Genomic DNA, 26,318 nt, shown 5'->3' with positions numbered 1-26,318 from the left:
GTATTTGTAGACTGAATATGACAGTATTTGTAGACTGAATATGACAGTATTTGTAGACTGAATATGACAGTATTTGTCGACTGAATATGACAGTATTTGTCGACTGAATATGACAGTATTAGTAGACTGAATATGACAGTATTAGTAGACTGAATATGACAATATTTGTAGACTGAATATGACAGTATTTGTAGACTGAATATGACAGTATTTGTAGACTGAATATGACAGTATTTGTAGACTGAATATGACAGTATTTGTAGACTGAATATGACAGTATTTGTAGACTGAATATGACAGTATTTGTCGACTGAATATGACAGTATTTGTAGACTGAGTATGACGGTATTTGTAGACTGAATATGACAGTATTTGGTGACTGAATATGACAGTATTTGTAGGCTGAATATGACAGCATTTGCAGACTGATTATGACAGTATTTGTAGACTGAATATGACAGTATTTGCAGACTGAATATGACAGTATTTGTTGACTGAATATGACAGTATTTGTAGACTGAATATGACAGTATTTGTAGACTGAATATGACAGTATTTGTAGACTGAGTATGACAGTATTTGTAGACTGAATATGACAGTATTTGTAGACTGAATATGACAGTATTTGGTGACTGAATATGACAGTATTTGGTGACTGAATATGACAGTATTTGGTGACTGAATATGACAGTATTTGCAGGCTGAGTATGACAGTATTTGTTGACTGAATATGACAGTATTTGTAGGCTGAATATAACAGTATTTGTTGAATGAATATGACAGTATTTGTAGGCTGAATATGACAGTATTTGCAGACTGATTATGACAGTATTTGCAGACTGAATATGACAGTATTTGCGGACTGAATATGACAGTATTTGCAGACTGAATATGACAGTATTTGCAGGCTGAATATGACAGTATTTGTTGACTGAATATGACAGTATTTGTAGGCTGAATATGACAGTATTTGGTGACTGAATATGACAGTATTTGTAGGCTGAATATGACAGTATTTGCAGACTGAATATGACAGTATTTGCAGGCTGAATATGACAGTATTTGTTGACTGAATATGACAGTATTTGTAGGCTGAATATGACAGTATTTGGTGACTGAATATGACAGTATTTGTAGGCTGAATATGACAGTATTTGCAGACTGATTATGACAGTATTTGGTGACTGAATATGACAGTATTTGTAGACTGAATATGACAGTATTTGCAGACTGAATATGACAGTATTTGCAGATTGAATATGACAGTATTTGCAGACTGAATATGACAGTATTTGTAGACTGAATATGACAGTATTTGTAGACTGAATATGACAGTATTTGCAAACTGAATATGACAGTATTTGTAGACTGGATATGACAGTATTTGTAGACTGAATATGATAGTATTTGTCGACTGAATATGACAGTATTTGTCGACTGAATATGACAGTATTTGTCGACTGAATATGACAGTATTTGTAGACTGAATATGACAGTATTTGTAGACTGAATATGACAGTATTTGTAGACTGAATATGACAGTATTTGTAGACTGAATATGACAGTATTTGTAGACTGAATATGACAGTATTTGTAGACTGAATATGACAGTATTTGCAGACTGAATATGACAGTATTTGCAAACTGAATATGACAGTATTTGTAGACTGGATATGACAGTATTTGTCGACTGAATATGATAGTATTTGTCGACTGAATATGACAGTATTTGTCGACTGAATATGACAGTATTTGTAGACTGAATATGACAGTATTTGTAGACTGATTATGACAATATTTGTAGACTGAATATGACAGTATTTGCAAGCTGAGTATGACAATATTTGCAGACTGAATATGACAGTATTTGTAGACTGAATATGACAGTATTTGTAGACTGAATATGACAGTATTTGTAGACTGAATATGACAGTATTTGTAGGCTGAATATGACAGTATTTGCAAGCTGAGTATGACAATATTTGCAGACTGAATATGACAGTATTTGTAGACTGAATATGACAGTATTTGTAGACTGAATATGACAGTATTTGTAGACTGAATATGACAGTATTTGTAGACTGAATATGACAGTATTTGTGGACTGAATATAACAGTATTTTTAGACTGAATATGACAGTATTTGTAGACTGAATATGACAGTATTTGTAGACTGAATATGACAGTATTTGTAGACTGAATATGACAGTATTTGTCGACTGAATATGACAGTATTTGTCGACTGAATATGACAGTATTAGTAGACTGAATATGACAGTATTAGTAGACTGAATATGACAATATTTGTAGACTGAATATGACAGTATTTGTAGACTGAATATGACAGTATTTGTAGACTGAATATGACAGTATTTGTAGACTGAATATGACAGTATTTGTAGACTGAATATGACAGTATTTGTAGACTGAATATGACAGTATTTGTCGACTGAATATGACAGTATTTGTAGACTGAATATGACAGTATTTGTAGGCTGAATATGACAGTATTTGTAGGCTGAATATGACAGCATTTGCAGACTGATTATGACAGTATTTGTAGACTGAATATGACAGTATTTGCAGACTGAATATGACAGTATTTGCAGACTGAATATGACAGTATTTGGAGACTGAATATGATAGTATTATAGACTGAATATTACAGTATTTGTAGACTGAATATGACAGTATTTGCAGACTGAATATGACAGTATTTGCAGTCTTCAATTACTGTCAACAACATCAACTATATATTTTTTGTATCTGTATATCAGTCCACTACCCTGAAAAAATATGGGACTGCATGTTCCTTAATATTATTAATAATATACAGATATTTACCCAGAAAGTATATATTTGTTGTATATGTATATCAGTCACCTACCCTGAAAAATATTGAACTGCCCCTTGATAAAATATTAATAAAAAGCAGATATTTATGCACAAACTAAGTGACAACAATGAGCTGCCAAGGACAAAGTACAAAGTAGTTAATCAACATATTACATGTAAAGCATATGACTGGATTAAATAGGTGTTTACAATTACTGTGCAGCCACTAACTAATTATATTAATGGGTTTTATTTTCACTTATTTCAGTGAGGAGATAAATTAAAACCCATTTTAACATTCAAATTAAATCTTAGAATTTGAAACCTTTTAAATATATGTGTCACATCACATCCACTCAGATTAAACCCACTGAATATTTCTCCTTCAACTATACTTGAGGTTTTTTTCAGAATTAAGTGATCAATATACAATCTACTAGTGTATTTATATTTTGTCTAGCATATAGTCTATTTTTAACATAAATATACATTTTTATGACAAGAAGATTCTTTTCAATCTGAAAATAAAATAAAATAATGACACATCATGAACATAATAAGCTGACTCCCCTACAAAATTATAGACTGTTCCCGCAGTATTGATAACCCATCTGTAAGATTCCGATTTTGAGATCCTTGAGACGTTAACTAGCCATCATAATATTCAAATTCAGTCTTGCTTCTCAGCTCACCTGCTTAAAATTTACATGACCTATATACATTCACTGACGTTTGTATCCTATTAGCATAATTTGTGAGTCTGACATTGGTGAAGTGAGCGTGAAATCCGACATCTCAGTCCTGTGCACTGATAAGATTTCTGCAGGTAGGGCTAATTTATTCAGATATGTTTTGATTTCTGTTTTTTTCTTCTTTATTACATGTACTTCATATTGATGTAATATTTACTCACATGGTGAAGCCAACATATGTACTGTGCCTGTCATATCACAACACAATACGGTTGATAATTTAAAGAACCGAGCCGTATGTTCACAGCATACTCAACCAATGTATCTATCAAATCCTTAAATCTTTAATAGCTGCGGTATTTAATCATGACTATATTAAGTGTTTTCTTTCTTTACAGCAGCTGTTTTTGAACACATATACGTGTTATTCTATTGGAATTATGTAAATATGAAGTGATATAGGGTGTCCTTCTAAAAAAAATATATATAAATAATCCAATTTGTACTTAAGTGAGTCCTGTGCTGCTTGTTTGTTCAATAGATTTAAATTCATTATTTTTGACATTTACCGTTAATTGCGCCAAATTATCAACAGGTTAAAGGTGAAGCATAAAATTAAGACATGATTCTTTTAATATGTTCCTTAAAAACACTATATAATAATGTTTCATTATTTCTTTGGCTCTTTTCATCTCGGTACATACTTGAACCTCGCATGATTGCTTTGATCCACAATCTTATCAATTACAAATATTTTTTTAGTTAATCTTTTTTGAAGAGCATTTTTAAATAGTGTAATTAATTCTGTAATTAAAATGTCGTTTAATTTAAAAATTTATTTCTTAAAGATTGACACTGTAACCGTTGTTTACAAATCACTCAGCCTCCTCCAAGCCAGCAGCCAGAAAACAACCCCTATATATATTATACTTATACAACCTACGTTCACACCAATATCTGTATTATTTGGGGATTATATTCAAGAGAGCCCAGTACTAATTTAAAAACAAAATTGATAGAAATAATTATTTTACCACAAAAAACGGTAAAATATATAATCAGCAAGACATGGTGGGAAATTTTGTGGTCTATGCTGTCAATCATTTTTGGTATTGTTTGTACTGTAATGTTTTTGCCAAAAAAATATCGTCTTCCATCCAACTCCTAAATGCACAACAAACACAACAAACTGAATATATATTTAGTATAATACTTCATTTACCGTTCTGTCAATGAATTACTATAATATACTAGTCTTCACATAAGAGTACCCAGTAAATGAGAGAATGTATTGACTTGTCATGGTATTTTTATTGTCATTACATTAGTTTGTTTTCAGGACTGTTATTTATTTATCCATTCATCGTATTTTTAAATAATATTTATTTTATTAATTTCAAAATATTGTAACTGTTTATATATTTCACTGAAGACATATCAAATTCTGCGAATCTGATAAAATTGTGAAATATTGTAGTAGTAAAATTTCCCTGGGTGTTCTTGTTGAAGTAACTTGTAAAATTTAGCTATGGTTAAAATTAAATTGAAAATATCTCTACCATCGAAAAATATTTAGTTTACTGTTATTTTGCAACGTCTATTTCATTGAAGCCTACAAAATTCCACAAATATATTTAATTATATATTAATTACTATTATACTGTAAAATATTTTCGCTAGGAGTTAAATTTCGTTATTATCGCTGAAGGAATGATTCAGTAAAAATAAAATCCAGCAAACATACCTTTTTTTCTATATTTTTCATTCAACTCGTCAGAAATCAGTGAAAATAAATTGCATACAAAACACCCTTAAAGGGTTTTCAGCGAAAATTAATTCCAGCTAAAATAAAGTATTTTATAGTAATTACTTTTACTTAAAACAGCTGTATAAACATTTATGTCATAATTTTTTGTCTTAGACTCCACAAAATATTATGAAAAATGTTTTGTCACTTCTTGCTGATTTGTTTCTCCGCTGTAAATAGTGAATGTAAATTTGAAGTGAAAACGTGTTTATATGCACGCTGAATCATTCAATGTTAGCCTCCAGATATTTTAAGGGCTTTCAAAAGAGTAAATTTAGTGGCATTACTGTAAATCTGTTTCTAGGTCTCAAGTGAAATATTCTGTGTCACAAAATTGTGTGATATGCCTTGGCAGGTTAAAATTTGTACCTCATCAATTTAAAAAGATTTACAACCATACTTTTTGATAGAGCTTTATTTAACTAGCGTGAGCATGTAATTTGCAGTATTCTAATCTGTAGAGCAAACGACCAGAATAATTTTTTTTTCATTTCCTGGACTGAAAATGTATCTTTTTTTAAATTTTCAGACTAGGAAATGGGAAAAAATTATAAAAACTTGAAGGCGTACATGTATGTTTATATTCTGTATGTAATACTCTATTTGTTTTTGGAATATATTGCCAGCCACTCATATTTTATTCCACATGTTGTGAGCAGTATTTGAGACATAATGGCAATCATTTTATTTCCAGTGCAGAGTTCAAACCAAATTCAAATTTTGTAATCTGCACATGTTACTGAGCATATGCGCAATATTGCATTTTGCGAAAAGGCTCGTAATTGAATAATGGAAAACAAAACACACTGACAACTCACTGAGTTAAAATTTATTTTTGAGATGTGAAGAAATACTTGTACACTTTAGAAACTAATTCAACTATTAAGGTAGTTTAAGCAGAATTCAAATTAAGCACTACTGAGCATGTTACTGAAATATATATGCAATGCATTATGGGGAAAGAACCTCCCATTATATTTAATGGGGAACTAGCTATTATCACCCTGGTAACTCCCTAAATTATATATCAATTTTTTCACAGTTCATATCTGATACTTTACAACTTTTTCATTCCATGTCATCAAGCAAAACTGCTAGATGTGAAGAAATAATTCTGCCATAGAAACCAGTATAACAATTTTGACCATTTTCCATGATATTTATATCTCATGAAATCATCTTGTGACCCAAATTTGTTTTTCATTTTTCTTCATCATAATGGCATAACAAAAATATGAAAAAACATAAAATGGTATGTCACTCTTTAAGCAGAAAAATTCATTTATTCTTTTTGAATTATAAATATATTAGATGTATATTATAAGTACAAAAAAAAAAAGCTAAAACAAAATCTTAAATTATTGTGTTGCTTGATATATTCTCTATGTACAATCTGATTTAGAAAAACTATATTGGTGATAGTGATCATAGGTAATATTGTCAGTGAAATTGGATTGATGTATTTCCATGGCAACAAGAATCGGTACAATGCAATCTTTTTCTTGTATTCAAATCAGGCTCAGTATGACTTTGCTGAAAACACACAATATAAAGTTATCGGCCTTTTGTATAAACGTAGTAATTAGAGTGATTCTCTAGATCGTTATAAATGAGGTACCCCCTAAAGTCGCATCTGTTATAGTGAATGAATCTCAGTTTAAGTGTATGTCTTTGGTCACCGACCGCATTTGCTGCAGGTTAATTTTTGATGTTTTGAATTCTGGTGTTGTATTTTGTACGTTGAAAATTGTTGGGCATGATAATTCTGTAAACCAGAATATGCAGTGACATGTTGAGATAGTATCTGATCAGTGAATGTGAAATATGTGTGCTTATATAAAAAAAATATAATGCTAAAATTTCGTCAAAGAAATTTGAGTGAGCCAGTAAAAATTTCTCTTGGGGTACGTCCTATGCCACTGTCTGTGACTTTTTGCAAAATTTGGTCTTCAAAAATGCCATAAAATCCTCCTATCATCGAAAATTGTTGAAACTGTTTATGATACTCATGTGAAATGTCTACATAACCATTACATTTCAGTGCAGTTTAATCCCACAACTGTGGTATTCTATATATAGCAGAACGAAAATAGTCAAGCAAATGTATTCATACATTAATGCACTGCCCAGTCGCAAAGATATGCACTGCCCAGTTGCTAAGGTATTTGGGTATATAGCAATAGATGAATAATTACTCTTTACAGTACTTGGAATCTGTGATTTAGTTTGGTGTAACACTTCTTTTCTTTAAGGTGCATACCGGTAATATGAAAAATAATTATGCAATGAAATCAACATTACAATCATATGACTGTTGATACATTAATGTATTATTTTTATATTTTAGGTATTCCCTGGTAACATCTTGTCATGGAGAAGGAATCGAGCAAAAGTGCAAGTACTCCGATGTCGGAGATATTTAATGAGAGAACATCAATTCGCAGTACGTACAGCTACGAATTCAATGATAGAAAGTCTGTCATGGCTGTGGAGTCCTGTTTTCAAAAGGTTCCTAAGAGGCATATATTAGTGTTTCTAGCGTTTCTAGGATTCTGTAATGTATATGCATTAAGGGTCAATTTATCAGTTGCCATTGTTGCTATGACAAATAACAAGACTATGATAAAAGGAAATGAAACCGTAATAGAGGTAAATATATTTTAATTTATATTTTAATTTAATTTTCGTCACAGTAATGAAATTAAGCTGTATTTGGATTAGTGGATAGTTGTAAATTCAGAGGAGCCTACTGTCGACTCAGAATATGACATATTGGTTGCTAAACGCCTCCCCAGCTATTAGCTGAATGGAAAACAAGACACCAGCAGGAAATGTGTCAAGATTGATCAATACATGCAGTTTTCTAAATGTGGTGATTTTGAAATGAACACACAGCCATTTTTCCATGAAAAACATGTACCCATATATTACAAAATACAAAATAGGTTCATAACCCCCCTCTTTTTTATATTGTATTTTTCAAATTGTATTTCCAGACACATTCATTATATTGAAATAGTCATGCCTTGTTGTTTCACCAATGTATTAATCTACATACAGTAATATACTGTTTATCTCAGAAATTAAGTCCACATTATCTATTTTTTCTTTTGCATATTGACATTTTACAAAGTGGACAAATGTGGTTTTTAAAATATGTGTGTGCTCATTTTTGTAACTCGATGATTTCATTAACTCTATGTTTGCAACTTGATTTCTGTAAGAACAATTCAGCATCTCTGAAAGACCTTTAAAAATGATTGTCACAGTGCCCAAATAAGCATATGCTTATTAAAATACTTTGCCATACAGTAACACAGTGCAAGAGATGTATATACCCACCATCTTAGGGGGTCACATTGGACACCTTAACTAACTCAGTATATAAATGATAAATTATTGAATATGTGTTTTTTTCATAGCCAGCAGATTTTGTCTGGGACAGCAAAGTACGAGGTAATGATCTGCATTTATATCTTGTGTTCTATTCAAACACCATCGACCAAGCATGTTTGTGATATTTTCTCTTTATCTGAAATATTTTTTTTTACAGTAATATTTTTCACTGTTTTAAATGTGGTTTATGAGCTGGTTATTTGTTTTCTTAAAAACTGACATTGAAATAAGGTATCCTTTAATTGTGTACTGTCTAGTTGCTTATATATTACTATGAGGATACTACAAAGTATGCACTTAGTCAGTACAGCTGGAGTATCGACCTACTCGCATCTTTCCTTCCAAGAATACATCATGGGAATGCCGAAATCCAAAATGTTTAAAACAGATTTAGCGAACTTCTTTGTGTGGAGTCGGGTCAAACCCCGGGGGCTGCAATGATTGTTTTTATTATTAAAGGATGCTTATGCATGTAGTCGTTCAATATATGGTATTGGCATTTCCTAATATGGTAGGATGAAAATACCTTGTAAAATACCGCAAAATTACAGCATACTGTAACTTATGGCATTGTCGCATACGACTTATTTACCACTTCCGTGTCACTGAGAATGTTCTAGAACCGTACTGTGTCTGGGTGGAATATTCTAGATTTTTTTTTGAAAATGGTTGAATAGGTAATAGAACACTGTAGGAGGCAATTGCAATAGAAGGTAATGGAACATTCTAGAAATTGGTAGTAAGTTCCAGACTCATTATGTATGCTGATGTAATGGTCTATTTATAGACAGTGGGGTATATATAGGGGAGTTGTTCAGCACTGAGTTCAGATCGGAGATCTCGTTGAATTGTATTGGAGTTTAAGTATCTAGTTATTGGAGTAGTGGAGTTTTAATGCGTTATTGTACTTGATGTTTGCAGAGTATAATAATACCAGTACCAGTTGAAACCTCATCTGTTGGCTCCGTGTTCGTATTTTATCATCGCCGCCAGGAAAGTCTTTTTGTTACTGTTGCCATTTTGGTATTTGAACCATCACACCTGTACTATACCAATTACGGTAATATTACGTTGCGTGTGACAGGCATTAGGGTGATAGATATATAATAATATAAATTATTAGTTTTTATGCTGTAAATCCTATTAATTTTATTTAATGATTTAACAACTGCTGTTCTGGTGTCAAACATATCACACTTTTAATGTATATAATAGAATTGATGGGGCAGAGTGTCATACCTCCAGTCGTGAAAGAAGGGATTGTGTTTCATTTTTTTGTTGTAGTAAGGAGGCAAAACCAGAATTATAGTCTTCAGTCTTAGTTCTTGCGTATATCCATGATTTATTCAAATCTAATTCTGAAATCCCAGTCATTTATACCACCCTACAGTGCTGTTACATTATAAGACTTACATCTCAAAATACAAACACTCAACTTGTTGATTCCTGCTACAATTTTTCGTCACTTTGAGATCATATGTGAAAATGAATGTATGCCCTATAAACATTTGATAATGGTCAATTTTGATGAAATAAGGATATTTTAACGCAATATTCCTATCTGAAAGATAGATATTTTGACATTGAAATATAACAAAGAGAAATTGTTAAAATTAACTAATTTGATTTTTTGCAGCAGACGTTGAATCAACGTATATAAATTCCAACATTACACAAGATAGTGCAGTTAACAAAAAAATTACTCGTATGGTCTTGTATTTCAGGTATAGTTCTTGGATCTTTTTTCTATGGTTACATTGTGACGCAGATCCCTGGAGGCTGGTTTGCTAACAAGTTTGGTGGAAAAATCATCTTTGGTGGTGGTATCCTAGGAACAGCACTGCTTACTCTTCTAACTCCCATAGCAACCATGTGGAGTGTGTATTTCCTTGTAGGAATCAGAGTACTTCAGGGCTTGTTTGAGGTAAATATTATATGTGTACAGTTTACTCATAGCAGACATACTGAATTTATCCCAGTGGGTCAGCTATGAGTCGAGATTGAAATCTTGAATTAACCTGTGATAGTGATAAACGTGACATGATTGTAAACGTGGTTAGTAATCAATAAATGTGTTTAGTGATGTACATTACTGGGCTTGACATATTTACCTGTGAATAAACACCTGAAGGCTTGAAAAAATCACCCCTATCCAAAAAAAGAAACAAAAAAAATCATTAATTGGAATCCCATTTGTAAAGTTGGATACACTTGTACTCGAATGATCCACCCAGGGCATCAGATTAATTGTAGCAGATGTAGTCTGATTGTGTATCAGATTTTCTATCTGAGTTGAGTTTCTATTTACTATAATCTAATTCATTGCTTTGTAGGGTGTAACATATCCCGCTATCCAGTCAATATGGAGTAGATGGGCACCACCAATGGAAAGAAGTAAACTAGCTACGTTTGCATTTGCAGGTAAACAATATTTTAATCTGATTGGATAGTAATAATTTAATTGATAGAACATGTCAATTGGACATTTTTACTTTATACTGTCATAGTTTAGGCATTGACTTGGAATCCTCAAGGAAAAAGGAAGAGGGGAAGGCCTCGTAACTCATGGCGCAGAGACATGGAGGCAGATGTTAAGAAGATGGGCCGCACATGGAAAGAACTGGAGACGCTGGCTCAGGACTGCTCTGCCTGGAGGAACCTGGTTGACGGCCTATGTCCCAAGAGGGGCGATAGGCGTAAATAAAAAAATAAAAAAACTGTCATAGTTTATTAAGGTGGTATATACGAGGCAAAAATGTCTGTTGAACTTCTTGTAAAATCTTTACTCTCTTGACTGAAAAAAAACATTTGTTAAACATTATAAATACAGATAATATAGATATAACCTCTCTATACCGACACCAGGTGTTAAACATTATAAATACAGATAATATAGATATAACCTCTCTATACCGACACCAGGTGTTAAACATTATAAATACAGATAATATAGATATAACCTCTCTATACCGACACCAGGTGTTAAACATTATAAATACAGATAATATAGATATAACCTCTCTATACCGACACCAGGTGTTAAACATTATAAATACAGATAATATAGATATAACCTCTCTATACCGACACCAGGTGTTAAACATTATAAATACAGATAATATAGATATAACCTCTCTATACCGGCACCAGGTGTTAAACATTATAAATACAGATAATATAGATATAACCTCTCTATACCGACACCAGGTGTTAAACATTATAAATACAGATAATATAGATATAACCTCTCTATACCGGCACCAGGTGTTAAACATTATAAATACAGATAATATAGATATAACCTCTCTATACCGACACCAGGTGTTAAACATTATAAATACAGATAATATAGATATAACCTCTCTATACCGGCACCAGGTGTTAAACATTATAAATACAGATAATATAGATATAACCTCTCTATACCGACACCAGGTGTTAAACATTATAAATACAGATAATATAGATATAACCTCTCTATACCGACACCAGGTGTTAAACATTATAAATACAGATAATATAGATATAACCTCTCTATACCGACACCAGGTGTTAAACATTATAAATACAGATAATATAGATATAACCTCTCTATACCGACACCAGGTGTTAAACATTATAAATACAGATAATATAGATATAACCTCTCTATACCGACACCAGGTGTTAAACATTATAAATACAGATAATATAGATATAACCTCTCTATACCGACACCAGGTGTTAAACATTATAAATACAGATAATATAGATATAACCTCTCTATACCGACACCAGGTGTTAAACATTATAAATACAGATAATATAGATATAACCTCTCTATACCGACACCAGGTGTTAAACATTATAAATACAGATAATATAGATATAACCTCTCTATACCGACACCAGGTGTTAAACATTATAAATACAGATAATATAGATATAACCTCTCTATACCGACACCAGGTGTTAAACATTATAAATACAGATAATATAGATATAACCTCTCTATACCGACACCAGGTGTTAAACATTATAAATACAGATAATATAGATATAACCTCTCTATACCGACACCAGGTGTTAAACATTATAAATACAGATAATATAGATATAACCTCTCTATACCGGCACCAGGTGTTAAACATTATAAATACAGATAATATAGATATAACCTCTCTATACCGACACCAGGTGTTAAACATTATAAATACAGATAATATAGATATAACCTCTCTATACCGGCACCAGGTGTTAAACATTATAAATACAGATAATATAGATATAACCTCTCTATACCGACACCAGGTGTTAAACATTATAAATACAGATAATATAGATATAACCTCTCTATACCGGCACCAGGTGTTAAACATTATAAATACAGATAATATAGATATAACCTCTCTATACCGACACCAGGTGTTAAACATTATAAATACAGATAATATAGATATAACCTCTCTATACCGACACCAGGTGTTAAACATTATAAATACAGATAATATAGATATAACCTCTCTATACCGACACCAGGTGTTAAACATTATAAATACAGATAATATAGATATAACCTCTCTATACCGACACCAGGTGTTAAACATTATAAATACAGATAATATAGATATAACCTCTCTATACCGACACCAGGTGTTAAACATTATAAATACAGATAATATAGATATAACCTCTCTATACCGACACCAGGTGTTAAACATTATAAATACAGATAATATAGATATAACCTCTCTATACCGACACCAGGTGTTAAACATTATAAATACAGATAATATAGATATAACCTCTCTATACCGACACCAGGTGTTAAACATTATAAATACAGATAATATAGATATAACCTCTCTATACCGACACCAGGTGTTAAACATTATAAATATAGATAATATAGATATAACCTCTCTATACCGACACCAGGTGTTAAACATTATAAATACAGATAATATAGATATAACCTCTCTATACCGACACCAGGTGTTAAACATTATAAATACAGATAATATAGATATAACCTCTCTATACCGACACCAGGTGTTAAACATTATAAATACAGATAATATAGATATAACCTCTCTATACCGACACCAGGTGTTAAACATTATAAATACAGATAATATAGATATAACCTCTCTATACCGACACCAGGTGTTAAACATTATAAATACAGATAATATAGATATAACCTCTCTATACCGACACCAGGTGTTAAACATTATAAATACAGATAATATAGATATAACCTCTCTATACCGACACCAGGTGTTAAACATTATAAATACAGATAATATAGATATAACCTCTCTATACCGACACCAGGTGTTAAACATTATAAATACAGATAATATAGATATAACCTCTCTATACCGACACCAGGTGTTAAACATTATAAATACAGATAATATAGATATAACCTCTCTATACCGACACCAGGTGTTAAACATTATAAATACAGATAATATAGATATAACCTCTCTATACCGACACCAGGTGTTAAACATTATAAATACAGATAATATAGATATAACCTCTCTATACCGACACCAGGTGTTAAACATTATAAATACAGATAATATAGATATAACCTCTCTATACCGACACCAGGTGTTAAACATTATAAATACAGATAATATAGATATAACCTCTCTATACCGACACCAGGTGTTAAACATTATAAATACAGATAATATAGATATAACCTCTCTATACCGACACCAGGTGTTAAACATTATAAATACAGATAATATAGATATAACCTCTCTATACCGACACCAGGTGTTAAACATTATAAATACAGATAATATAGATATAACCTCTCTATACCGACACCAGGTGTTAAACATTATAAATACAGATAATATAGATATAACCTCTCTATACCGACACCAGGTGTTAAACATTATAAATACAGATAATATAGATATAACCTCTCTATACCGACACCAGGTGTTAAACATTATAAATACAGATAATATAGATATAACCTCTCTATACCGACACCAGGTGTTAAACATTATAAATACAGATAATATAGATATAACCTCTCTATACCGACACCAGGTGTTAAACATTATAAATACAGATAATATAGATATAACCTCTCTATACCGACACCAGGTGTTAAACATTATAAATACAGATAATATAGATATAACCTCTCTATACCGACACCAGGTGTTAAACATTATAAATACAGATAATATAGATATAACCTCTCTATACCGACACCAGGTGTTAAACATTATAAATACAGATAATATAGATATAACCTCTCTATACCGACACCAGGTGTTAAACATTATAAATACAGATAATATAGATATAACCTCTCTATACCGACACCAGGTGTTAAACATTATAAATACAGATAATATAGATATAACCTCTCTATACCGACACCAGGTGTTACATGTACAGTTTTCTCTCCATCTTAAGTACAATTACTCTTCAAGATTTCTTGTTACTTAGAACAGGAAAATAGTTCTCTAATTCCCACCTACCTGGAAAAAACACACATTAATTACATTTGGCTGGGTGTCAGTTTCTTGATCACCAACAAATTGCAGCACAATTTCTTTCATTTCAATAAAACTTGTTTTGTTCTGTGCATTGATTAAGACAAAAAACAAACAAATAGCCTCATCTTCAAATTACAATGATAAGGGTTTACTTTTTTTCTCTGACATTATTACGTTATTTTCATTGTGTTGTATAACTCATTTTCACACTTATTTATATATTTTTGGGAGTTTCATAAGGTTGAAATATCTTAAGATCAATTCATATAATTTTAATTCAAAGACAAGAAGATTAATTGATTACAAACAAATTACCTAATAATTTTTTGTTTATTTTTAGTATATTTTTGACTGTTCAACTAAAACTAGAAATCACATAAGTCTCCTTTGGCCTGTATGTCCTACAAGATTTAGTTCTTAATAAGTATATTTTATTGGAATTTGGGCATGAACTTATTTTTCCCATCAAAATTTGCCTAGATGTATTATTGTAGTGTTTGGTTTATTTTAAATATTTGAGGAACCTTGTGATTAATACAGTTAATGTATTATTAACTAAGAGACCTGCTGATTAATTATATACCTTATTTTGGATTGACCATAATCAACTCATCACTGTCATTATATTCATTCAGCTTTGTTTTGTTAAAACTGATATATGCATGAATGTACAATGTATATGTATTGTGCTCTTGCAAGCGCGGACTTTTTTACAAGGTTTGCCATTTTTGTGGTCACGTGGTAATTATGTAACCATTGACACTCCAGTTTGTGCGAACTTGTTCCTCTATACTTATAAGCTTTCGAAATATATAACTGAATGAGACAATAGACTGAGAATGCATTAATCAAAACCGTCATCAAACCCTTCTCGTTGCCTTAAAATGTCAATTATTGTATATTTTGTAAAAGAACAATATTGTCCATAATTCATCGTATAAAAGTGATAAATTTTTTGTACCTTTTTTGTTCATTTTAGGTTCTTATGTTGGTACTTTTTTGTCCATGCCAGTTTGTGGTTTGCTGGCACGTGAAGTCGGTTGGCCATCCATATTTTATGTATTTGGTGAGTATACGAACTTATTATATTTGGATCGATAACCAAAATACCATTATGCTATAGAATAATTTATACACATTTACTAATTATTGTATAAAGTGGTTGTAACTTGTAGGTATTTCAATCTTAGACTGAATGATCACTAGGATGGCAGCAGTAAAAAATATTTCTTTGAATCCTGCAAGGTTTTTGTGCTGCTGTTGACAAGAATTTCATGGTCAATTTCACTGCTCTTTATTAGAGCCCATAGACTTGTCATTCCAGAGCCAGACAGGAGCCGCCCTGGTTGCATTTTAATAAGGCAGTGATTCAAACCATAGAGAACTCTGGGTAATCTATAGTGATGAGGGTGATCGATTCTAAAAACATGTCAAAATATTTATTCTGGTATATGTATTTTATCATTTCCAATAGTTGTGTGCAGATGAATATATTATATGAATACATTAAAATTGTTTTCATTCATAATCGTGTTAATTTTCTTGCAGGGGGTATTGGAGTCCTGTGGTTCATTGCATGGTGGTACTTTGTTGAGGATAAACCATCAGAACATCCCACAATTGGACATTTAGAATTAAATTATATACAAGACACCATTGGAGCCATTCCTGAAGCCCAAATGGTTAGAATGTTATCTCTGTTTTGAGTATATACAAAAACAATTCATCCCAAATTATAAATGTCTATGCAAATATTTATATACTGTTAGTAATGATCATACAGTGAATTTATTCTCTGTTTATTCTCTCATTATATTTAATGATTTTATTGAAATCCATGTCAGAGGTTCCACAACTTGGTGGTAATGTATAAATCTAAAAATTCTTTAGTTGAAAACTGCAATTTAAGATCATTTGTTGACTGATTTGCATATTAACTGGTGACTTTCTTAGCATGCTCGAAACCATGGCTTGTTTGCTGCAGTTTGATGGAATTGTACTTGAACAAAAATATATATCTATTCATTATTATTATCCATCTGTCACAGTATTGCTGTAAGTTATAGCATGCCGTAATTTTGTAGTATACTGCCTGGGGTATTTGCATCCTACATGTACATTTTACCATACATTGTATTATGAAATGCAAATTGCAAATATGGAACGATTACATGGTATTTCAAAGAAGTTCAGTGCAGGAAAGTTCCAATAACTTTCACTGACATTGCTAAGTTCTTGGCTTTGTATATCAAGTAGTTGGATTGAGAAGAGGTATAATAATAATAAGGTTATTATGAGGATATCGCAAAGTATACACTCAGGCAGCATGTGCAGTTACATCAAAAGCAATGTAGTTCTAATTGTGTTCCCTTTCCCTTCCAAATTCTAAATTCTTCTGATTATTATTCCTTGACTTAAAGTTGGTATTTGAACTAATTTGAAAAATGTTATATTATTATTGTGACACAAGTCAACTTTTTTCCCCCAGTAATATTTTGTTGCATAAAAACTGTCAGAAAATATGCAAAAGTGAATTTTTTTGATTAAAATATGATTCTATGAAAAAATAAATCATAATAATCATCAGAATCACTTGTGTATGTCTTGAAAACCATGCATACATATTTCAAACTACATATAATGTTTTAATATATGTATGATGTGATAATTGCCCATGATACTGGCCATTTTTATGTTAGACTTGTGTTATCATATTTTTTACAAAAAGTAGCTTGGCTAGTTTTGTGAACAAACATCCAAATAATATTAAAATGCACTGCAGAAGTCAATGATAAATTTAATCTTAACATTGTAATTACTGCATAAATATGTTGATTGATTTCAGACTAGACCACCTATTAAGAGTATGTTATTATCGTTACCAGTTTGGGCTATTGTAGCTGCACATTTCAGTGAAAACTGGGGATTCTATACTATGTTGACTGATTTACCAATGTTCTTCAAAGAAGTTCTTGGATTTGATCTCTTTCAGGTTTGTATGTTTATTTTGCACTTGTTTCTTCAATTTTGTTTAATAGGACTTGCTATTTATAATTTGATCTAATGTTTTATGACTGAATTGTGTATGAGTAGCTACAATATGAATAATTTATAGAACTTGCTGTGGTTGTGGATGTGAAAGTACAATCACATATAGTGCAGATAAATTTAAAAAAATGAACAGTCAAACCAGGGAATGATAACCAGTTTATTTATCACCGGTGGAAACATGCTGCATTTCAGGTATTAAACTCAAAATGTGGATTAGATTCTGCAAGTATGCACAAGATATGTCAGATAAATTATTTAATTCAAAACTCACACAGAGCAATACATGTTTCCCATATGAGCAATAATAATATCAGCGTACATTTAAAAGAAACTTGTATTGTTTTAATCAACTACCTAGAATACTAGTGGCAAATACTAACATAAATATTAACAGTACCATGCAGCGACCACTTTCTTAGTCCATTGTGAGTTTTTGCAATTCTGCCAACTTTTGTTGGAACAAAAGTAAAAATCATGGAGACTCATAATTTACTTTGCAAAAGGTTGCAGCAGGTTTTAAACAGTCTCATCTATACATATGTAACCTATCATCTCCGTGCCTTATTAGTTTAAAGCGAGAGGGTCGTCACCTGCGCACGCACAGGAATTGAGTCCGAAGCGACATTAACAACATACGCCAAAAAAGGCAAAGGCTCATGGGTAGATGCTTGTTTGTAAACAATGACACGCTTAGCCATCTGACACATGCGCAGGTGACGACTCCCTCGCTTTAAATGAGCTATCTCGCTAGGGAAATAGGTTTTATTAGCGCCAGTGAAAGCATAGTACTGCATATTGTCCAATCAAACACAGAATTTGAATGATGCGTGTTATAATTAATTTTTGCAGGCTGGTGTCATGTCAGCATTGCCTTACATTATGATGACTATATCAGTAATTATTGGTGGACAAATAGCTGATTATTTACGGTCTAATGGATACCTAACAACTGTACAAGTTAGGAAGCTCTTCAACTGCACTGGTGAGGAATTATATACATCTGTCAGAAGTATAGTGTCCTATGAATGATGTTTTTGTGTGATCTTTAAATAATTGATTTGTTAATGTGTGTATGTGTTACACGAGGATATTTCAATGTACCCTCTATTATATATTAACATTTTTAGTTGAAGGAATGATTTAGCAATCGTACCTCTCTTGTCTTTGTTGATTTCCTGTTTTCACAATACTTGTCTGTCACCCACCAAAACAAATGCGCAGTTATCACCTCCATAAAAACAAAGAAAAACTGTCAAGTGTAATAAGAAAACGCTCCAGATTATTACGTTTTCTGTGTTGTTTACAAAATGTATGTGTGGAGAAAAAGATGTTGTTTGGCCGCAATTTTGAATTTTTAATGAAGTCATTAGCAACATTTTAAATTAGCTAACTAGTTCTCTCACTAAATTCGCTAAAAAGACATGCTTGTACAGTAGTTTAATAAAGTCTAGTATTTATGCAGCTTTTCAACACTGTAATATAATTAGAATAATTATACTTGTGTATCTATGATGTCCCAGCGTAATGTTGTTTAAATCAAATTTACCAATAGTTTATTAGTTAGCTATTCAACACTTTTTAAATTATTTATTGTTATTGTTCTCAATATGTTTACCATATTTTCTCTATTACAAGTGCATGTACTTGCAAAAATGCCACAAATCAAAATAATTTTGTTTTAATAATCCTGTATACTGTTCCCGTATATGCAACTTTTGGCTTATATGTGCTTCTATTTAAGATGCACTTTTAATAATAATTATTGTAATAATTGTAGGCCACCAAATCTGTGAAAGGTTATCAAGTTGTACATACATGAATGAAACCAATATATACGTTGTTTTAATCCTTCACAATACAGCATTGTTCCATCAAGAAATGCACACTGTTCCCAATTCATAACACTTTTTTTATGTTTTTCTGTATTACAGCATTTGTATTACAAGTGGTTTTTATGGTAGCTACTGCTTACACTAAAACAGCAGTGGCTGCAGTAACATGCCTTACTATTGGTGTTGGGTTTGGTGGATTTGCTTGGGCTGGATTTAGTGTTAATCCACTTGACATCGCCCCTCAGGTGAGTTTTGATAGAATTTAATTTAATGAACTGGGGAGGGCGTTGTGCTATTTTGATCCCAGTTAGTGGACTGTAGGGGGCGGTATATTATTTTATCAATTTTTCAGTTTTGGAACATATGAATGATATAGCGTATATCATGTAGCTTTGATTCTAGAAATCATTTGTTCACTCACCAGCATGTTTTATTTCTTATTTACACAACTTCACGAGCAGTCTTCATTCTGTAATGTAGTCATGCTTTCAATTAAGAGAAAAAAATGGAAATGTAGAAGGCCTCAAAACATAAAACATCTGTCTGTCTGTGAGTGTGTGTGTGTGTGTGTGTGTGTGTGTGTGTGTCTGTCTGTCTGCGTGTGTGTGTAAACACCTGAATCCTGCATGTTCATTACAGTTTCACTGCATTTTGCAAAAATGTATTGCATACAATTAAACTTGTATTATTAAACTTATAAATATTTTTTTTGAAAAATAAGCAAAACATTTATGTATCAATTTCTTTTTCTTTTTTACTGTTAAAACAAAAATTTAGGTAATATTTTTATACCGGTAGTAGATATTTGTTTTGTTCAGGTACAGACTTATTTCAGTAACACTGATCCTATATGTAACAAATATAAATGAATCTGATCCCAGATTTCTTTCTAATCCCATTTTGTACTTGATTTGTGGCCTGGTAATTCAGGTAGAATACTATAATTAGCATATCTTTCCTTATATGGTGAAACTTTTTAAATGTCACTAAATACATTGGCACAGATCATCTAATGGAGTTATAAGAAGGGCTTGAATATTAGGTATTTTTTATCCCTTTTTTAGCTCCGCTGTCGACTTTGTCAAGCGGAACTTATCATATGAGTGATTGTCCGGCGTCGTCCGGCGTCCGTGTCAGTGTTTTACTTTTTCAACTTCTTCTTGAAAACTACAAGCCTGAATGCTTTGATACTTGGTGTATATGTACCTTGGGTAGACCTCTCTCAGATTTGTTCATTTTGTGATGATATCTTCAATTCTCTAATTTTGGTGAATATTTTTGTAATTTTTGGTAAAAAGTGATATTTTCGACTTCTTGTTAAAAACCAAAAATTCAATTGCTTTGATATTACATATATAGATACTACATGTAGATCTTTCTCAGATTTGTTCATTTCATGATGATATCTTCAATTCTCTAATTTTGGTGAATAATTTTGTCATTTTTGGTAGAAAGTGACATTTTCGACTTCTTGTTAAAAACTGTAAGTCCGATTGCTTTGATACTATACATATTGTTCATTTTCTAATGATGTCTTCAGTTCTTTAATTGAAATGTGCATTGCTAACAGCGGAGCTATCTCAGCCGATGGGCTGCTTGTTTCCTGATAGCTAATAATTGGGCTAAATTAACAGTGAATATATTTATAATAATAATAATAATTTTTTTCACAGACCAGTCAATTAAAAATTTAGTGAATATATGTGTAGCATGCCAGTGTCATCTTATCACTGGTTTAGCCACTAACATACTGTACAATTAACTGAGTTGATTTTATTTTTGTTTTCATCTGTAGTATGCCAGTGTCATCTTTGGTATATCTAACTGTATAGCTACGATACCTGGAATTATAAGTCCGTCTATTACAGGTGAAATTGTCACACATGGGGTAAGTCAAACCCAAATAATACAAACTGCCTTCTCTGGAATAATTGCCTTGATTATATTTTGTATATATTCACACAATTTTCTGCATTACTCCTTCCATCAACACTAGGCTCACTTTTAAATAAAATGAATATATTTGTCAAACAGCAGGCTACACTGTAATGTAATTTTTCACTAGAACATAGTTTTATTGTTTTTTTTTCAATGTACCATATATTTTTCTGATCCCCAATTAAGAATAATACAAAAATAAGAAATGTTTGTATTAAAGGTAGCATCCATTATTTTCATTAGATAAAATGAAAATTGTTTTAAATTTTTTTTTTTATTCACATATGTAATAATCTTACATGTCAAAAAAATATACATAAAGGTAATTAACAACATAAAATGAAGCAATAATAGAAATAAGAAAAAGAGAAGGGGAAAAGTGGGGAAAAAAAATGGTTGTGGGAGGGGCTGTTGTTGTTAGTGTGTGTATGATGGAGGGGTTCATTTGTTTGCTTTTATTAACTGTTGAATTTCATTAATTTACAATGACTACATGTTAAATAAACTTATAAAATTAACTTACAAATATCCTTCAATCACTTGCAGCACTTTGCTCCATTTCGTTTCAAACTTTTTTTCAGTTAAAACACATTTTTCAATGTTAATTTGAAAATTGTTAAATAGCTATGGTGATGTGATGTCATAGCAACCACGTGATTTAACAGATTTGTATCCCAAATTATTGTTGATTAAATATAGAGAATGATCTAAATGCTATAAAGCTGAAATCAGTTTTATAATTAACGTTTTTAATACTATGTTAAAGTATTCTGACGTGTTAATTATACACGATTCAATTAAAAGTCAGTTAGGCCCAAAAAATGATTTTATTCAGTCTGTGCACCACCACTTATTTCATTACTGCACAGCACCCTCTGTTGACGAACTGATTAAACCAGCAAAAATAGCTTGTCTGCCATTAAAACAGATTGATTTCTATCTGTTATTATATCCTGCTTGGTAATAATGGGTTGAACAGCAATAAAGATTGTTGAGCCTTTACCATTGGTTTCTTTTGGGTTTTATCATATCTCAAAATTGTGCTTGCTAAATTATAATTATTGTAAACCCTTCAAATTTAATGTAAAATGGGTATTTATGGTTGTAATGAGATATTAAGAAATTCTGATGATTATTTTTATTTTATTTTTTAGAAATAATGTGCAACATTGAAACTGAAAAAAACTATGGTAAAATTGTCCCCTTATTTAATAGGTTGAATGTTTATGAACAACCTGAATTTAAATTTATAATGAATTGTTTCTTTATGAAAATCTAGAATTCAAATCCTAGTAAATATTTATGGAATGCTTTTGTTTGTTTACATGAAATTGCAACATGAGCTCCATGATGGCTATGACCTTTAATCTGTAAACAGTTGTCAGGTCATGCAATATCGATGAATGTTTTTGTTTTTTTGTCAGACTGCAGCAGAGTGGCAGCAAGTATTTTACATCGCTGCCGCAATGTACTTAATTGGAGCAATTATTTATGGAATATTTGCGAGTGGAGAACTACAACCATGGGCTGGCACACCAGAATACATTGTCTTCCCAGGTGAGGGCACTGCTCCTATCAATCAAGCGGATACGGAGGAAGAAGAAGAAGATGATGAAGAGGAAAATAAGTTATCTTAATTATATATTCTGACAAATGATCGATGACTTCCATACATCAGACGAACTTCTGTAATGTAATAGATGATTATTATTGTAAAATCTGTGTTAGAATCCGCGGCTTCTTTTAAAATGGTATGATGCAACAGAGAGGATGCGGCTTCAATTAGAGCATCTACACATTTTTGGTTTTCAATTGTTCAAGAAGAATGTGTGCGGCTTCTATTAGGGATGCGGCTTCTAATACAGATTTTACAGTAATAACTAATTTCCAGAATGACTGTGTTTTCTGTCATGCTGCTGTGCCCTTTTACTAAATGCTGTATTTTTAGGACTTGGTGTACAAGTGTTATAGAACAATTCAGCTGCAATTGTGTTTTATGTGAATCTTGCTATTTCCAAAATATTAAATACATTTTTGTAGTTGACATCATACATGAATAATTCTAATAACTGATACAATAAGTAATGGTGATTTATTTGAGATTTCACAGTGTTGTGATATTAATTTCATAACATTTAATCAAGTCTGTGTTTTATTCTTTTTTTTGTGAATTGTCACTCAAAAACACTGCCCAGTTGATAATGTTGAAATACTATTTTTTTAATACAAATTACTGTATATGTAATACTTTATGGTAAGTTTAAAACCATATTTTTGAATATTATTGAAGTAATCTGGACAGGGTTTATTATATGTTATATATATATCATTAAAATAATTTGAATGGTAACTCTCAAATATCAAAAAAAAATTAAAAGAAGTCTTTATGTATATGTATATATATATATATATATATATATATATATATATATATATATACTATATATACTATATATATATACATGTATATACTATATATTTATATACGTATGATGATACAAATTATACATATATTAATAAAAAAATTTGCATATCAAAGTAACATTACATAATTAAATAAATATTTAAAATATGTATCTCATTAATGTTCAATTTTGTTTTTCTTAAATTATTACATAAACAGTAATTTGTATACATGGCTAAAAAGTGAAAAAATCAAGTCTTTATATACATCTATGTAAGATACAAATTATATTTATTTTATTAACAAATCCTACATATCAAAATATTTCATAAATGAATTTCGTCATTCAAAAAAATTCAAATTCCTCCTTGCATTATTAGTATAAGGCACTTTGAAACTATTGTCATTTATTAGCAAATAGTTTGATGTTAAAAATTGATTTTTAAAGCAGGGGAGTTGTTACCTGCGCATGCAGCAAATGGCCATAACGTGTCGTTGTTTACAAACAAGCATCTACCCATGAGCCTTTGTGTTTTTAGTGTGCGTTATTATCGTTGCTTCGGACTCAATTCCTGTACATGCACTGGTGACAACCCCTCTGCTTTAAGTTATAATAAGGCCACTTTGAGTTGCTTCATTTTCACAATAGTGATTATTATTACCGGTAGAGATAAAGTCTGAATTACCTTTTTTTTAGCATATTCAAATTGTTCAACCCATGATGTGATAAATACAATCAGTATCTGAACTATGAATGATTGCAGCATTTTCACAGTTTCTATTTGTAGGTCAACAGATTATACATTTGTATTGACCAAAACATCAAATATTGTAATTGTAATTTGTGCCATATTTAATCTGCTTATACCAAATTATAACTGGGTTGAACAGTCATTTAAGTCACTTGGAATTGGAAAGTAGAAAGCTCTTCTGAAAGGAAATGCAAGATACAAGTTTATCACCTCATTAAGTTCAGTTTATTACTTATTTATTTGTATATAAGTTTTGTCTGATGTATTGTCTGTAAATATTGTTTCACATAACAACCAAATATTGAGGTTAACAATGTATTTTTGTACGATTTAATTTAATTTTAATAATAATGATAAACATGTTCCCTTTGCTGAGACATTTACTATACGGTATCTTCTTTCTCATTGATTCAGAATTTGCATAAACTGTGACATAACCAATATATGCACTGAAGATGCGTGTCTACACATGCATCATCCACAGCATCCAGAATAGATATGTATATACCAATGTGCATATAGTATATTTCTGTTGACATGTACCATTTATTTCTATAATTTTAACTCAGAATACAACATATCAAGAGATTATATGTAAAATATATAAAATTAAAATTATATTTGTATTGTTATCCGTCTGTGAAATAAAGCCTGCAATTGTGTTGTAAGCTTTTGTAGCATTATTTGTCCATATTTTATTAGCACCAGGTCGGGCACAGCCTTTAGGCTCATTGTTGAGTTGCAGCAGTTCTTCCATCATTCTGCCGCATTTTGTCGCGTTTTAAGAACGGTTTACTTCCCAAACTTGGTATGTAGTTGATACATATTACGTGCTCCCAATGACGTGAGTGAGTGGCGGTCACATTCCACTCTTAAAAAGCCAAAATTGGGACAGAGGAAATGAATATAGAATATCAAGCTCTCTGCGACACCCCGTCAATTGTGGTCTATGGTCTGCTACAATAGTGCACAGTCAGCTGGCGCACACGTGATAATAAAATAAATACGATATTTACTATATGGGGGACGCCATCTTGAATGCAGCATAAAACTAAATAGACAAGTTGTGAAACGCGTTTTTCAGATTCCTACAAAT

The 26,318-nt window shown here is 31.3% G+C and overlaps 1 protein-coding gene across 1 annotated transcript; it reads left to right on the top strand.

The window, feature by feature from the left end:
- Positions 1-3,499: 3,499 nt before the first annotated feature.
- LOC100367052 (vesicular glutamate transporter 1-like) lies at positions 3,500-24,446 on the top strand. The gene is made up of 12 exons (XM_006813846.3): positions 3,500-3,661; positions 7,682-7,983; positions 8,757-8,790; positions 10,455-10,654; positions 11,064-11,151; positions 16,225-16,311; positions 16,794-16,927; positions 18,091-18,237; positions 19,146-19,278; positions 20,228-20,373; positions 21,924-22,016; positions 23,491-24,446. The coding sequence occupies exons 2-12, from the start codon at positions 7,705-7,707 to the stop codon at positions 23,701-23,703; spliced, it is 1,554 nt and encodes a 517-aa protein (XP_006813909.2). The 5' UTR covers positions 3,500-3,661; positions 7,682-7,704; the 3' UTR covers positions 23,704-24,446.
- Positions 24,447-26,318: the final 1,872 nt, after the last annotated feature.

Source organism: Saccoglossus kowalevskii, chromosome 19 (genome assembly GCF_978046115.1).
Source record: "Saccoglossus kowalevskii chromosome 19, keSacKowa6.1, whole genome shotgun sequence".
Taxonomy (NCBI): domain Eukaryota; kingdom Metazoa; phylum Hemichordata; class Enteropneusta; family Harrimaniidae; genus Saccoglossus; species Saccoglossus kowalevskii.
The sequence above is the reverse complement of the archived record's forward strand: the minus strand, read 5'-3'. Positions and strand labels throughout refer to the sequence as shown.